This window comes from Prunus dulcis, chromosome 6, assembly GCF_902201215.1.
Source record: "Prunus dulcis chromosome 6, ALMONDv2, whole genome shotgun sequence".
NCBI classification, from domain to species: Eukaryota; Viridiplantae; Streptophyta; class Magnoliopsida; order Rosales; family Rosaceae; genus Prunus; species Prunus dulcis.
The window spans coordinates 13,446,610-13,459,040 of NC_047655.1; the positions used below are offsets into that span (position 1 = coordinate 13,446,610).

At 38.6% G+C, this 12,431-nt stretch overlaps 1 protein-coding gene across 1 annotated transcript; it reads right to left on the reverse strand.

Annotated features, from left to right (window-relative positions):
- Window positions 1–354: 354 nt before the first annotated feature.
- LOC117633053 (T-complex protein 1 subunit eta) lies at window positions 355–7,531 on the reverse strand. The gene is made up of 14 exons (XM_034366725.1): window positions 7,364–7,531; window positions 6,956–7,216; window positions 6,625–6,750; window positions 6,328–6,531; window positions 4,546–4,715; window positions 4,325–4,460; window positions 3,670–3,786; window positions 3,405–3,524; window positions 3,181–3,279; window positions 3,002–3,091; window positions 1,666–1,753; window positions 1,499–1,587; window positions 1,311–1,385; window positions 355–813 (listed from the first exon to the last, which is right to left on the reverse strand). Exons 1-14 carry the CDS (start codon window positions 7,376–7,378, stop codon window positions 715–717), a joined length of 1,689 nt encoding a protein of 562 aa, XP_034222616.1. The 5' UTR covers window positions 7,379–7,531; the 3' UTR covers window positions 355–714.
- Window positions 7,532–12,431: the final 4,900 nt, after the last annotated feature.

Genomic DNA, 12,431 nt, shown 5'->3' on the forward strand with positions numbered 1-12,431 from the left:
AATTTGTCCTTCCAGAGAGTGAAATTTGATGCGGAAGAAGATATCAATCTAGAAATTGTCGATGTATGATTGTTCTCGAAGTGCTCGCCGAAGTCCAAATTTGTGGACTCTTCGAGAGATGGAGTGGGGTCAACGGGGACGATTTGGGAGGGTTTTAAGGTGCGAAAAGAGCTTTTATTTAAAAGCGTTGAGCACATTTTAGTCCATTGCAGAACGCACTTCAACTTGAACTTGTAATAAATGATTCAACATGCTTCTAACAAAAGCACTTCCAGAACGGCTACCAAGCAGAAGCACTTCCTACAGAAGCACGGCTAGACAGGCTATGCAACTGCATATCCCAAAGAAGCCACGAATACAAATTTCATCGTGTATTAAGAGAACACGGGGTAGAGGAGAGGGAAAATGGACCTAGAGGTCCCAAAATTTGTCTTAGTTCAATGCCAGAACAAAAACACTAGTCAAATATATCACAACTCTTGGTACGTTGCAGCTACCCACAAGTTACTACTTTGCAAATCCAACTAACATAAGACTATCATTCTCAGAATCCACAAACAGTTCTCAGCCATTTGAGAAGCGAATCATTCAGGTATGCAAGTTGATACAGCCACGTTCATCAGTCCATTCAAATGGAAGTACAATTTGTAAGCACACCATAAACCAGAATGACAAAACTGTATGCTTTAACCACCTTTGAGAAAACTCTCACAACTATCGCCTTCGCATCCCGCGCCCACGACCACGAAGACCACCTCCACGCCCTCTACCTCCCATGGCACTCGCAGCAGCTTCTCCCTGCGCACTCTCGGACTGCATTATCAACATCAATAGTTAGAGCATTAAACAGGTGAAATAGAAGATAATTATAAAACTTAAAACATGTAGTCAAATACAAATTTATTTTGTTTGATTTTGTTTTGTTTATTTATACATACGAAACATCTGACAACCCAAGGAGGACCATACACAGAATTGTTTTCAGGTATCACATCAAAACAGACAATCTCTGAAGGACTACGATATTACAGAAATGCAAGACCATACTGAGTCCACCAGTTTGGTCTTTCTCCTAGGAAATAAAAAGTCCAATAAATGAGATTTTGCTCCTCGATTGACAAAATTTGTTGGACAAACAATCAACTCTATTTCTAGAAAAGGAAAACTGTTCACTCCTTTTAAACCCAATGCAGATGACATAGAGGGAAAGATGATGATTAGTAACGGACAAACAAACTACTTAAAGGAAATTTGAAGGTGAGCTAAGGCATATTTAATCACCTAGAAACAGAAAACAGATTTCACATTACCTTAGGGTTTTTAACTGTCTCATCAACACTTAAAACAAGGCAAGCAGCCTCTGTAGCAGCATTTATAGCATTGATCTACAGGGAAAAAAAACAACGTTATATCAATTGCCACATGATGTTAAAAACTAAAAAAATTACCAAGTCACGTGTGTGACACATCTATGCTGTTAAAAAGATGACAGGAATACCTTCACAACAGCTGGCTCCCAGACAAAGTTAGCAAATGAATCAGCAATTCCACCTGTGTTGATGTCCACTCCATAAAGTGCACCCTCACCTGTTAAAAACTGACTATTTTAGCAAACAAATAATAAAATAAATAGATAAACAAGGTCAAATAAAATGAGAGCTCAACCAGATGGAAGCGCATGTTTCTGTCTAAGTTTGTTTAACACATCAGTCGCATCAAATCCCGCATTGTCACAGAGTTGTCGTGGGATAACCTGCAACATAAGCAGAACTCTGCTAATTAAAACACAGCATGCTCTTCATTCAAAGTATAAGTATCACACTTGTATTCATTACATTCTAAAGAAAAGCCTCAGGACTTTATAGTTCCAGTATACAAATATTAATGTATCACGCTCACGGTCCAACACTATTAACAGTGGTTATCTCTAACAAATGAAATTAGAATCTAGAGTTCCATGAGAACTCAATTGACACATTCCCCATCCTATAATGTCAAAACCAGATAATTTGCACATCAATTATATCCCAAACAACCAGCGTGTGTATCTTTCTTTAATAAGAAACACAATATTTATTCAGAGATTCAGAGAAAACAACAGAAGAAACACAAAAACCTAAGAGAAAACCTAAACCAACAGACAGAATCATTAACAATGCCACTAATCCAGTCTGCTGCCACTCTCAATATAAATCCCTATAACCCCATCACTGAAAATAAAAATAAAAACCTTCATAACATAAACAGAAAAGGCTAAATCATATCTTACTAACTACATGACAATAGCAGTACCAACATTTGGTGCTTGAGGGAATAGTTACCCCAGCTACTTTGAAGTACTTAAACTGTTCAACTCCTTGCAAAGCCCAACCAAATGAAATATTAAAAACCCAGAGCTCTATTGCTTATGAACAGCTCATTAACATTGTGTCTGAGTTGAAATCCGGGCCAGCAGCCTAAAAAAAAGTGACTAAACCTAAAAATTGCTAAACTAAAAAGTCTAAACATAAATTTTTAAAACAACTAATATCTAGCTGCATAATCCTGTGAAGCCCAAAACAACCTCGTTGCTCATGTGAAACTTTCATTGAAGTTCCGACCACCACCATTGAGAATCGACTGAAATACTTGGATCAAGGCAAATGCTACATTATTCCACATATAGAAACCAACTTTCTCCAAAGATATTTACGATATCACTGGCACAAATTTGCCTCATGATACTGCATTACTGCACATATACAACCGATGATGATTCCTGATAAAAGATATATCAACTAGATTATATGTTAAATTTTAAATTTTCAAACTAAATATTGATTTGGAAATTGTGTGTGCATGAGTCCATCTCCAATTTCCATTTCAATGTGTTTAGAAAACAGAATCGGATATCATGCATATTAGACAAATTTGTTTGGGGTCCCTTAAATTCTACATCAAGTGCAGTTTTGGCACTAGTTTCAACCACCATCGTATAACAGGAAAGCCCAACAGAGCATACCTCAAGAGCTTTTGCATACGAGTTAATGAAAAGCTGAGACTTTCCCGTAATTTTGCGTGCTTTCTGCCACAAGTACCGGCTGATCTCCATCTGCCACCATAATCAACTAAACAATCACCAACACATAAAATATTTCTCAGATATACTTTGAGATCTCACTATTGCTAAGAAACACATACATCTATAGCACCACCACCAGCAACTACAGTCGAATTTTTTAGCGCTCTTCTAACAATCATGATAGCATCATGTAAACTCCGCTCAGCTTCCTCAATGAACTAAGTACGAATCCAAGAGAATATCCAAGGTCAGCATCGACAAAACAAAACTTCAAAAAAGATGAAAGAAACAAAGAGATCTAACGAACACATGCCAAAATGAGTAACCTCAACAAATGCAATACCTGATCAGCTCCACCACGAAGAACAATTGTAGCTGTCCTACCCGACGGACATCCACTAAATATATTAAACCTCTCATTTCCAACTTGCTTTTCCTCAAAACACTCGCATGTTCCAAGGACCTAGAAATACACAAAACTAAACAGTTTCAGTTGACAAAGAGCAAAAGAAATGCTTCCCAACTATAGAAGGGCTATAAGAACTCTAGGACAAAAATGCCCACAATTCTACTCTAAAATATGGTCTGACAGAGCATGAGGTATGAACCTCATCAATAACATTGTTGATGGATGTCTGCACAGTGCCACCAGTGGCAGCAGCTACCCGTTGGAGATCTTCTTCAGTTACACGCCCAGCACAGAATATATCTCTATCTGCAAAATACTGTTCACCCAAAAAAGGAGTGTAAATTAAACTCCACATCTTTAACATGGTCATAGAGATACTCTTCACTTGAAATCACAAAAGAATTAAACATATTTTCAACTGAATTACCACAATGATATAAATTTATCACATGCATAACTTCATAACGCCATGCAATTTCACTGTTGTCAAAACCAAACCACCAAATTTCATGCATACTAAAACAACTCATAGAGCTAAATATGGATTTAAAATTTCCAGCAGTTACATGAAGATTGTGTTATTGTGAAATGGTGAAATTGCATAATCGGGGATAAAACATACTACCACCCTAAATTGAGGGGAAGTCTGTGTTTTTGACTGATCAAACAAAACTCTGAATTCTATATGCACTTTGTAAGATATGGTCTTTGCATTATTGAAATCATGTATACAGGCTTTGTGTACTAGGGTAATGTCTCCTTGGTACTCGAGAATAAAATTTTACCTAACATAGACGAAAACAATCAAGGGGATAACAAGTTTTGAGCTCATTTAGAAAGGGGAAAATGCCCACCTGTGTTGCTAGATCACCTATAGCCAGCCGTGAAAGAACTACCTTGGCCCCACTCTGCACACACTTATCCAACTTGTCATAAATAATATTCCATTCTGCATCAACAATGGACTGATACTGGGATGGATCTGACAATCTGCAGTGGAAAGAGCGTCAAGTTGCACAAACTAAGTGTAAAAGGATCAAAGTATTATATATCAAAGGGAACAACAGAATCCTACCTTATCTCAGCATTTTCTTTCTCAGATTTCAGTTCCAATTCAATGTTTAGTAGAAGTATTTTGGGATTAAGAAACTTCTTTGGTTGCTGTTCAAAACCAGCATATGAAAATGTCTTCTTGAAGGCAACACCATTTACTAAAAAGGAGTCACGCATGTTGCCACCAGAAACCTGTAGAATCATACCAATTTTCTTATTATACATCATTCAATCCAAGCTATCATTTCCTGCCAAAACCAGTCGTTCACTCAAAAGAAAATAAACATAATAATAAAGAGCCAAACATAAAACTTCAAAATGTCACCACGAGAAGGTGGCTAATAATTTTCCTAATAATCAAGCCATATCAATACCCACAACCATTCTTATTCCAACAAAAGCAAGAATATAGTCCCAGAGTCTGAAGCAGAAAGGAGAAGAACAAAGAAAACAAAAGAGAGACAAGAGAGACAGAGTCTTAAGCAAGAAAAGATAATGTAGATTTTGTTGAGATAGAAAAGGTGATGTAATGAATGTAAAACAAGCACAACATACTGATATGTTTACACGTCTCAAAATTTTACTTAAAACATAAAAGTTTTGATTTTTGGAGAGGGGAAAAATTTAATACAGGTGATAGATGTTTGGAGTTCTTTTATTGAACTTAATGCTTATTTCTAGAAGTTTATATATGAATCGAACAAGTCAAATCTTTGGGCTGTCTTACTGATTTTTGTGATATCCTGGTATAATTCTTCATTTTCCACAAATATCCTATCACCTCTTCATCCAATCTCTACCCAACGCTCTCATGTCTCTCTTCCTTATGTCGCCAGCTCGAACACCCTCCTCCTTCCCTCTCTCTCCCTTAACTCTATCTCGTCCTCTCATTGCCAACCCTTTCTCTCCCTCCCTCTCATGATATACCTCACCAATAGCCCTCTCTCACAACACCAGCCCTTACCTCACCATTCTCCTTTGCCATTATTTCCATTATTGTCTCCTTCAAAGTCAGCTTCCTAGTTAACAGCTAACAGCTCTTCCCTGTCACCAGAAACCATTAGCCAAACCACCAAAAAACCAAACCTGCACAAGATTTCTAACAGAAGCCTAAAAAACCCAATCAAATCTAAAAGACCCATCAGCTGGAACACCCCCAAGAGCCAAAATTGGTCGAATTCTCAAACACCTCGTAGCCAATTGGTTTTGGGTTGAATACTCCAACTTTAGCATGATATTATCAGCATGTCTGGCCTAGTCATGTCACCTGATATAACTAACCCACATTTTTCTCTCAATCCAGCCACATGTAAAGGGACATCTTAAGAACATAAAACATCATAAAGAACAATTTAAGAAGCAAACGGGATACCAAAAGAAGCCATATTATTCTTTATGAACTTCACTAAAGCAGTCCGTTAAGCAGTTTTTTTTTTTTTTTTTAAATCCTACCGTGAATCAAAAGAACCGCATAAGCTGCACTGTGGCTAACAAAAAAAGGGGCCAATTTTTAAGTTTCGGGTTGAAGGAGCCGTCAAAGCACACGTACTGAAGGGCAGGGGAACAAATATAACAGCTTATCCTAGTAGCTCATAAAATATATCTTAAACTGATCATATCAATGAAAGCAGTCTATTGAAATGTAGTAAGAAGTCTAAGAGCCACCAGAACACTCTTATTAACATAATTGACAGATTACATAGAGATCTTCATATAGGCAAAGAACTCCAGTCAAACTGAAGTCTTCATATGTGAAAGAACTCCATTCAAATTGAGGTCTTCATATAATTTATCAGGAACTTACCTTCTTTATTCCAATCATGTTGAGACGATCTTCATCACCAATTGCGATGACAGCATCCACGACAATGGATGCAAAAAACTCCTTTTCTCCACCAATAAGTTTTGAAGAAAGCGTAGTAGCGGCACATTTAGCTAGCAGTGTTTTCTTCTCTTCAAGGCTTTTCCCCTCTATGCTTACAGCAAGTTCTTTGATTTTCTCAATTGCCTATACTCAGTTTATAATATTCAAGATGCATAAAGATCAGAACAAGAATCTGAATCATACTTAGAAATTGAAAACTTAATTCAGATCATGTACCAAATAGCTAGCGGTTCGATAACTTCTTATCAAATTTTGTGGGTGCACCCCATCCTCTATGAATGGCTTGGCCTCCTTCAAAAACTCCCCTGCAAGCAGAACAACTGTTGTTGTTCCATCACCAACCTGCTCCAGAAGCAACAATGGTTAAAAACCTTCTGAAGCATCCCACTTTTAAACACTAAATATGCCCAAAACAAATTGTTCAAGTGGGATTTCATCTGCATTACTACCAAATCTCCTTTACAACAGATTTCATAGAAGAATCTTCTCTTTAAGTAAAACAGAAACCTTCTAACGTCCAAAACCCTGAAACGACCAAAACCCATACCTCAGAGTCCTGCGACTTGGCGATGTCGACAAGGATCTTGGCGGCAGGGTGAACTATATCAAGCAACTTCATGATGGTGGCGCCATCGTTGGAAATAGTAACGCTGCCCTTGTCGTCGTGGATGAGCTTGTCCATGCCCCTAGGCCCCAGCGTGGTCCTCACCACATCGGCCACCGCTGTGCAAGCGTTTATATTGCTCACCAGCTGCGCCTTCCCTTGCGACGTGTCCGTTCCCTCCTTCAACAGTATGATCTGGGGTTGCTGTTTTCGTTTTCAATTTTTTTCGGTTCAGGCATTTTCACAAACAGTTAGCAAACCCAACACAGAAAAAGAGGAAGAGTCACAGATAGTGGCTCATACGCCCAGAAAATGAACAGGGAAACTGCAAATGAGAGAGAGAGAGAGTACCAGCATGGATGACATTGTTGCCAATGTAGATGTTCACGCGGACAAGAGGGGAAGAGAGAGACTGAAACAGAGACAGAGAGAGGGAGTGAGAGTAAAGGTAGTGTTCAAAACAGAGAGAGAGAGAGAGAGAGAGAGAGAGAGCTAGGGTTTTATGTTCAAAGTGACTTCTGGCTCTTTCTAGTTTTTGCTATTCAGAAATTACCTGGATCCTCTCCTAGTTCCTAATTGTCTTTTAATTCTGACCCTCGATTAAGATCTACCGGTTGAAAATATCCCACATCAGCATAACAGTGCTGAAGTATGTATGGGTGCGAATATTATAACCACACGGCCATTTTCCAATGTGACACAATAATTTAGAGATATGATTTCCCCACTCCTCCTTTTTTTTACTTACATTCCCTTTTACTTTTTAATACTTTTTAATCAATTTTATTCCTTCTCTTCCTTATTTTATACTTACCCTACATTAATTTCTTTTTACTTTATGTATATATATATATATATATTATACTTAATTTTTCAATTTGCACTCCATTTTCATATTCTTTTTTCCTTTAATCGAGTAAGAAATTAAGTTTTTTTTCCCTTTAATACTGAAAATGTTGTGTAAGTTAAAAAATTAAGTTAAAAAATAATAATAATATAAAAATGAAGTAAAAAAGAAATTAATATAGGATAAGGATAAAATAAGAAAGAGAAAGAACAAAATTGTTAAAAAGTATTAAAAAGAAAAAGGGAGTGTAAGTAGAGAAAATGGGAGTGGGGAAATCAGCTCCCATAATTTATTCTAAATATGGTTGAGCACACTAAAACAATCAAATTTTTAATGGCTCGTTTGGGAGTGATTTTGGATAGGCCGATAATCACTTCTCTATATAATCACTTGGGTTTTCGACCGAAACGGTCTCCCAACTATTGCCCCAGTATCACTTTGGACCATCAACTAAAATTTTCATTTCAATAGTTCTCGAACTTTTCATTTGGTATGAAACGATCCTACCATCAAAGTCTATCAATCATTCCGTTAACTTGAGGGGCAAAACTATCTTTTTTGGGCAGTACCCTCTAAATTCACGGATCTTACAAAGGAGGGACTGTGTGAAGTGGGTTCTGGGAAATACTTGAGCTTTTCGACATTGCCGAAATCTTCAATGATGGTGTGAGTGAAGTTGTTGCTACTGAGGTCAACATAAGTCAAATTGGGCAAGAACGCAAAACCGGTTAGAATCGACCCATTAATTTGGGAGTGTTGGATTCGAAAGTGCAAGAAGGACGAGCAGTTGGCTAAGGTGCTTGGGAGGGGTTTGTGAACCTGTTTGAGAAGAGTAGGAGCTTGACCAATTTGACTTATGTGATGGTGCTAGTGAAGTTGTTGCTGCTGATGTCAACAAACTTGTAGTATTTGCAGAGGTTTGGAGGGATTGGACTGTCAAGAAGATTGGAGGAGACATCAACCCTCACAAGCTTCTCATTGAACCCTAAGCTTTGGGGAAGGACGTTTGTCCATGAATTATTCCAAAGAAGCAAGTTTTCCAAGTTGGGTAGCCCTCTGATTTGGTATGGGATTTGACCAACCAGAAAGTTGTTCATTAACATAGAAATTACTGGTGGGATTGAATAGGTAAGATGATCATCTGACAAATCTAGCGATTTGAGACCCTGTGTAAGCCAAAGACTTTGCAGGATTGTGCCCGAAAATCGATTCTTGAAGAACAACAATGTGTCTAGCATGGTTAAGTTGACGAAAAACAAACAAACCCATATTACCCAAACCCTGAAATTCCACAATCACCACCAAACTTCCTACCCTCTGTATGGTCCAAATCCAATGCAACACCACCCAAAAGCTACAAAAATGAAAACCTATGAATGGGGGTGTTTTTCTCCCTCTCATTATCTTTTTATCTCTCTCCGTCTCTTCCTCTCTCTCTCCCCCCGTCACTGTACACCAAGCCATATCTAAATTTAGGGTTGTTTTTGTTGGGTATGGCTTAAATTTGAATCAGATTGGCTTGATTTTCTAGGCTCCTATGGGCTTGAAGTTGTTACTTTGTGCAAGAGATCGAGGGGGTTGGGAAAGGTAGGGCTTAGTTGAGATGGGGTCGTGATGAGATGAGGGGTGAGGGGCTGTGATACTACTTTTAAAATTTCTAATTTTTTTTTAAACTTTTGTTTTAAGTTTATAATATTTTTAAATTGTACTTTTATAATTTTTTTTAAGGCAAAAGGTCCAATTTATCCTTAAAATTTGAGCATGTGTCATCCACGTGATTCAATTTAACGTCAAATTGGATGGGAGGACCATTTTGATACCAAGTGAAGAGTTGGAAGATGATTGAAATGATAAATTTAGTTAGTGGACCAAAATGATACTGGAGCAATAGTTGGAGGACCATTTCGGTCGAAAACCGTAATCACTTTGGGCTCATTTTCGTGATTTTAGCATAATCACTTTATGTTAGTAGTGCTTTTACACAAGATCAGTTTATTGTTTGGCTACCAACATAGAAGTGCTTTTATACTATGAAAAAGTGATTTTGATGTTATTCGTAACACTTGGCTTCCTAAAGAAAAAAGTCATATTTATTTTGCTGTATTTTTTTTTTTTTTCCAGTTTTTCATAATCAAACGTTTTAAAATTGATAACCAATCACATAATATTAAATCTTGGGCATTCTTAACCGAAAATTGAAAATATATAGCTTTAAATAATACCAAATGTTTCTTTAAAAAAAAAACAAATATCAAGTAGACATAAGAAGATTTACAATTTTCTCACATTTGTCATCCATCTCTCGTGCACGAGTTACATTTTCTTCTACAATAGTCTCTTCCGTACTAGTCCTTTCCTTATCTGTTGGGGGAAGTAGCTCTTCATCATCATCATATGGTTGGAACTCTACATCCGTCATTGAATGTGATCTAAATTGACATCTGAGCACACCTCGAGACACAATGCCCCTTTTCTACAGTGCCCATGCTCTGCCACAAGGGTCGGAAGCGCGTGGGTGTCCAAAGCGATAACCTTCACTGGAAAAACTCAAAATCACGAATCAGGGCTCCCACCCTAGGTAAAACACCCTAATTGTAACCACTTTTGTTTTTGGACCGACCCCAAACAGTGACCGGAAGTGGCCAGAATCGCTATCCCAAAACTAGCCAAAATCCAATTCGAAAATCAAGCTACCAACACTCAAAATCAATGAAATCCTACCCAACCATCAGCTAAAGCATGAAAAATAGGTGGAAATCCACACCTTAATCACCAAAAATGGCGGTCGGAGGAGAGAGATCGACGTCGTGAAGTTTCTGTCAAAACGGCACCATTCTGAGCTCTTTCCTACTGAATCCGGCAGTTCCAGAGGCGGGGCTAGTCGGGAAAGGAAAGGGGATAAGTGGCGGAGCGATCCGGTCTAGTCCCGTGGCCAGCCGTGAGCTGTGGCGGTGGCGGCTGTGCGTAACGAAGGGGGAGGGGCGCGATCGAGAGAGAGAGGGGGGAACCAGATTTTATCAAACCCTTTTCGTAATATTTATGATTGTGCCACTGAGGGTATTTTGATCATATCTTTTTCGTTACAACTCCGATTTAGGCCCACTACGTGTCTACGGACTCATCTCGCCGTGCTCTACGCAATGGTACAGTCAGAATTCCCAAATTCCTTTCCAGTCAAAAAGTCAACTTTAAACCTAATAAAATATTCTAGCAGCAAAAATGGTCTTTTCTCTGAATAAATTAACATTTACCAATTTATTTAGGATCGAGTCGTTACAATTGAAGCGACAATGACTTGTACTTTTTTTTCCGAAGGAAAATTGTGAATTTGACGTACCATTCTCCATCAATTTTTCCAATCACCAAATGTTCTTTCAATCGTGTATGTTAGAGATGAATGTCTATGATTGAAGATTTATTTCTTCCTTCTTGGTTGGTTTCCGTGGGAGCGATTTCTTCCCACGAGAATATTTAATTGAAATATTCCCCTTTCTTCTTCGCCCCCTCTTTCTCCCTACAAAATAGATCCAAATAAAAGGACCACACCTATGGGGTGTTGGCCAAAGGTCCTCCAATGCCTAAGTTAGTTCAATTGATTCGTAGAAAAAACAATAGCTAAATAGGGTATGAAGATGTATATGTAAGGTGTAAACCGGGTGGCTGAAGCCGTGAGGGGTGGCCGAAGCCTTGTGTAAGAGGGAGAGAGAGTGTGGCGGATAGGGTTTGTAAGGGGGAAATTCTGCAGAGTTTCAGTAGGAATTTAGACGTACCTGAATCCTTGTGTGTAGCCATCTATTTATAAGGGCCTCGGAGGCTAGGGTTTCAGATGAATAATTCTGCAGATGGAAATGAATTATTCCTCCCTGATTTGGCCAAATTGGCTTAATTAGGGATTTGATTTATTTGATTTAAATCAAATCCCTAATGAAGGTATGAATCAAATCAATCTCAATTAAATTAGGTAACTCCCAATTAAATTGGGTAACTCTAAATTAGGTCAAATAACTGTTGGCATGGAGGTGTAAATTAACTGTTGGGCTGTCCAGCTGCAACTGGGCTTCCTTCTTGGATTTGGGCTCCTGCTCGAAGGAGGTTTCTAACTTGCTAATTTTCTGAACACCCAGTTAGAATCGGCTTGAGACTTTTCTTGGAGTTGGGTTCCTAGTAGAAATGGGCTTGCGATTCCTTCTTGACCTAAGATGCCCAACCTGTGTAAATGCAAGGCTTCTATTTACTCTTCTTCATATCACAAACTTAACTTCTCTACTTTCTAGCTTGAGAGAGATCTTGGAGATTTTGTACTACCTGTCGAAGAGAGGGGTCGCCGTGCATCCCAAGGTAAGTTGAGCATGTATATTTCTTTTTCTTCGTATTTTCTTCTTTTTTGCAGCAATGGCCAATTGGGGGAAGCCCGTCTAGTTGTGGTGGAGCAGGTGCGCCCAGGTGGACCAGCTGCTGCCTATAGTCACAGGTCTAGGCTGGAGCATGCTGGGCCTCATGTGTTGCGAGCCACGTCAATTGAGCGAGTATCGGGAGGAGGTTGATGGTCTGCCCTTACCCAGGATGCTGAGA

Bases quoted from the DNA above. Each gene is read 5' to 3' on its own strand.
- LOC117633053 (XM_034366725.1), bottom strand. The intron at 6,532-6,624 runs GTACATGATCTG...AACTGAGTATAG, and splicing joins ATCGAACCGCTAGCTATTTG to GCAATTGAGAAAATCAAAGA. The intron at 1,588-1,665 runs GTTGAGCTCTCA...AGTTTTTAACAG, and splicing joins GAAACATGCGCTTCCATCTG to GTGAGGGTGCACTTTATGGA.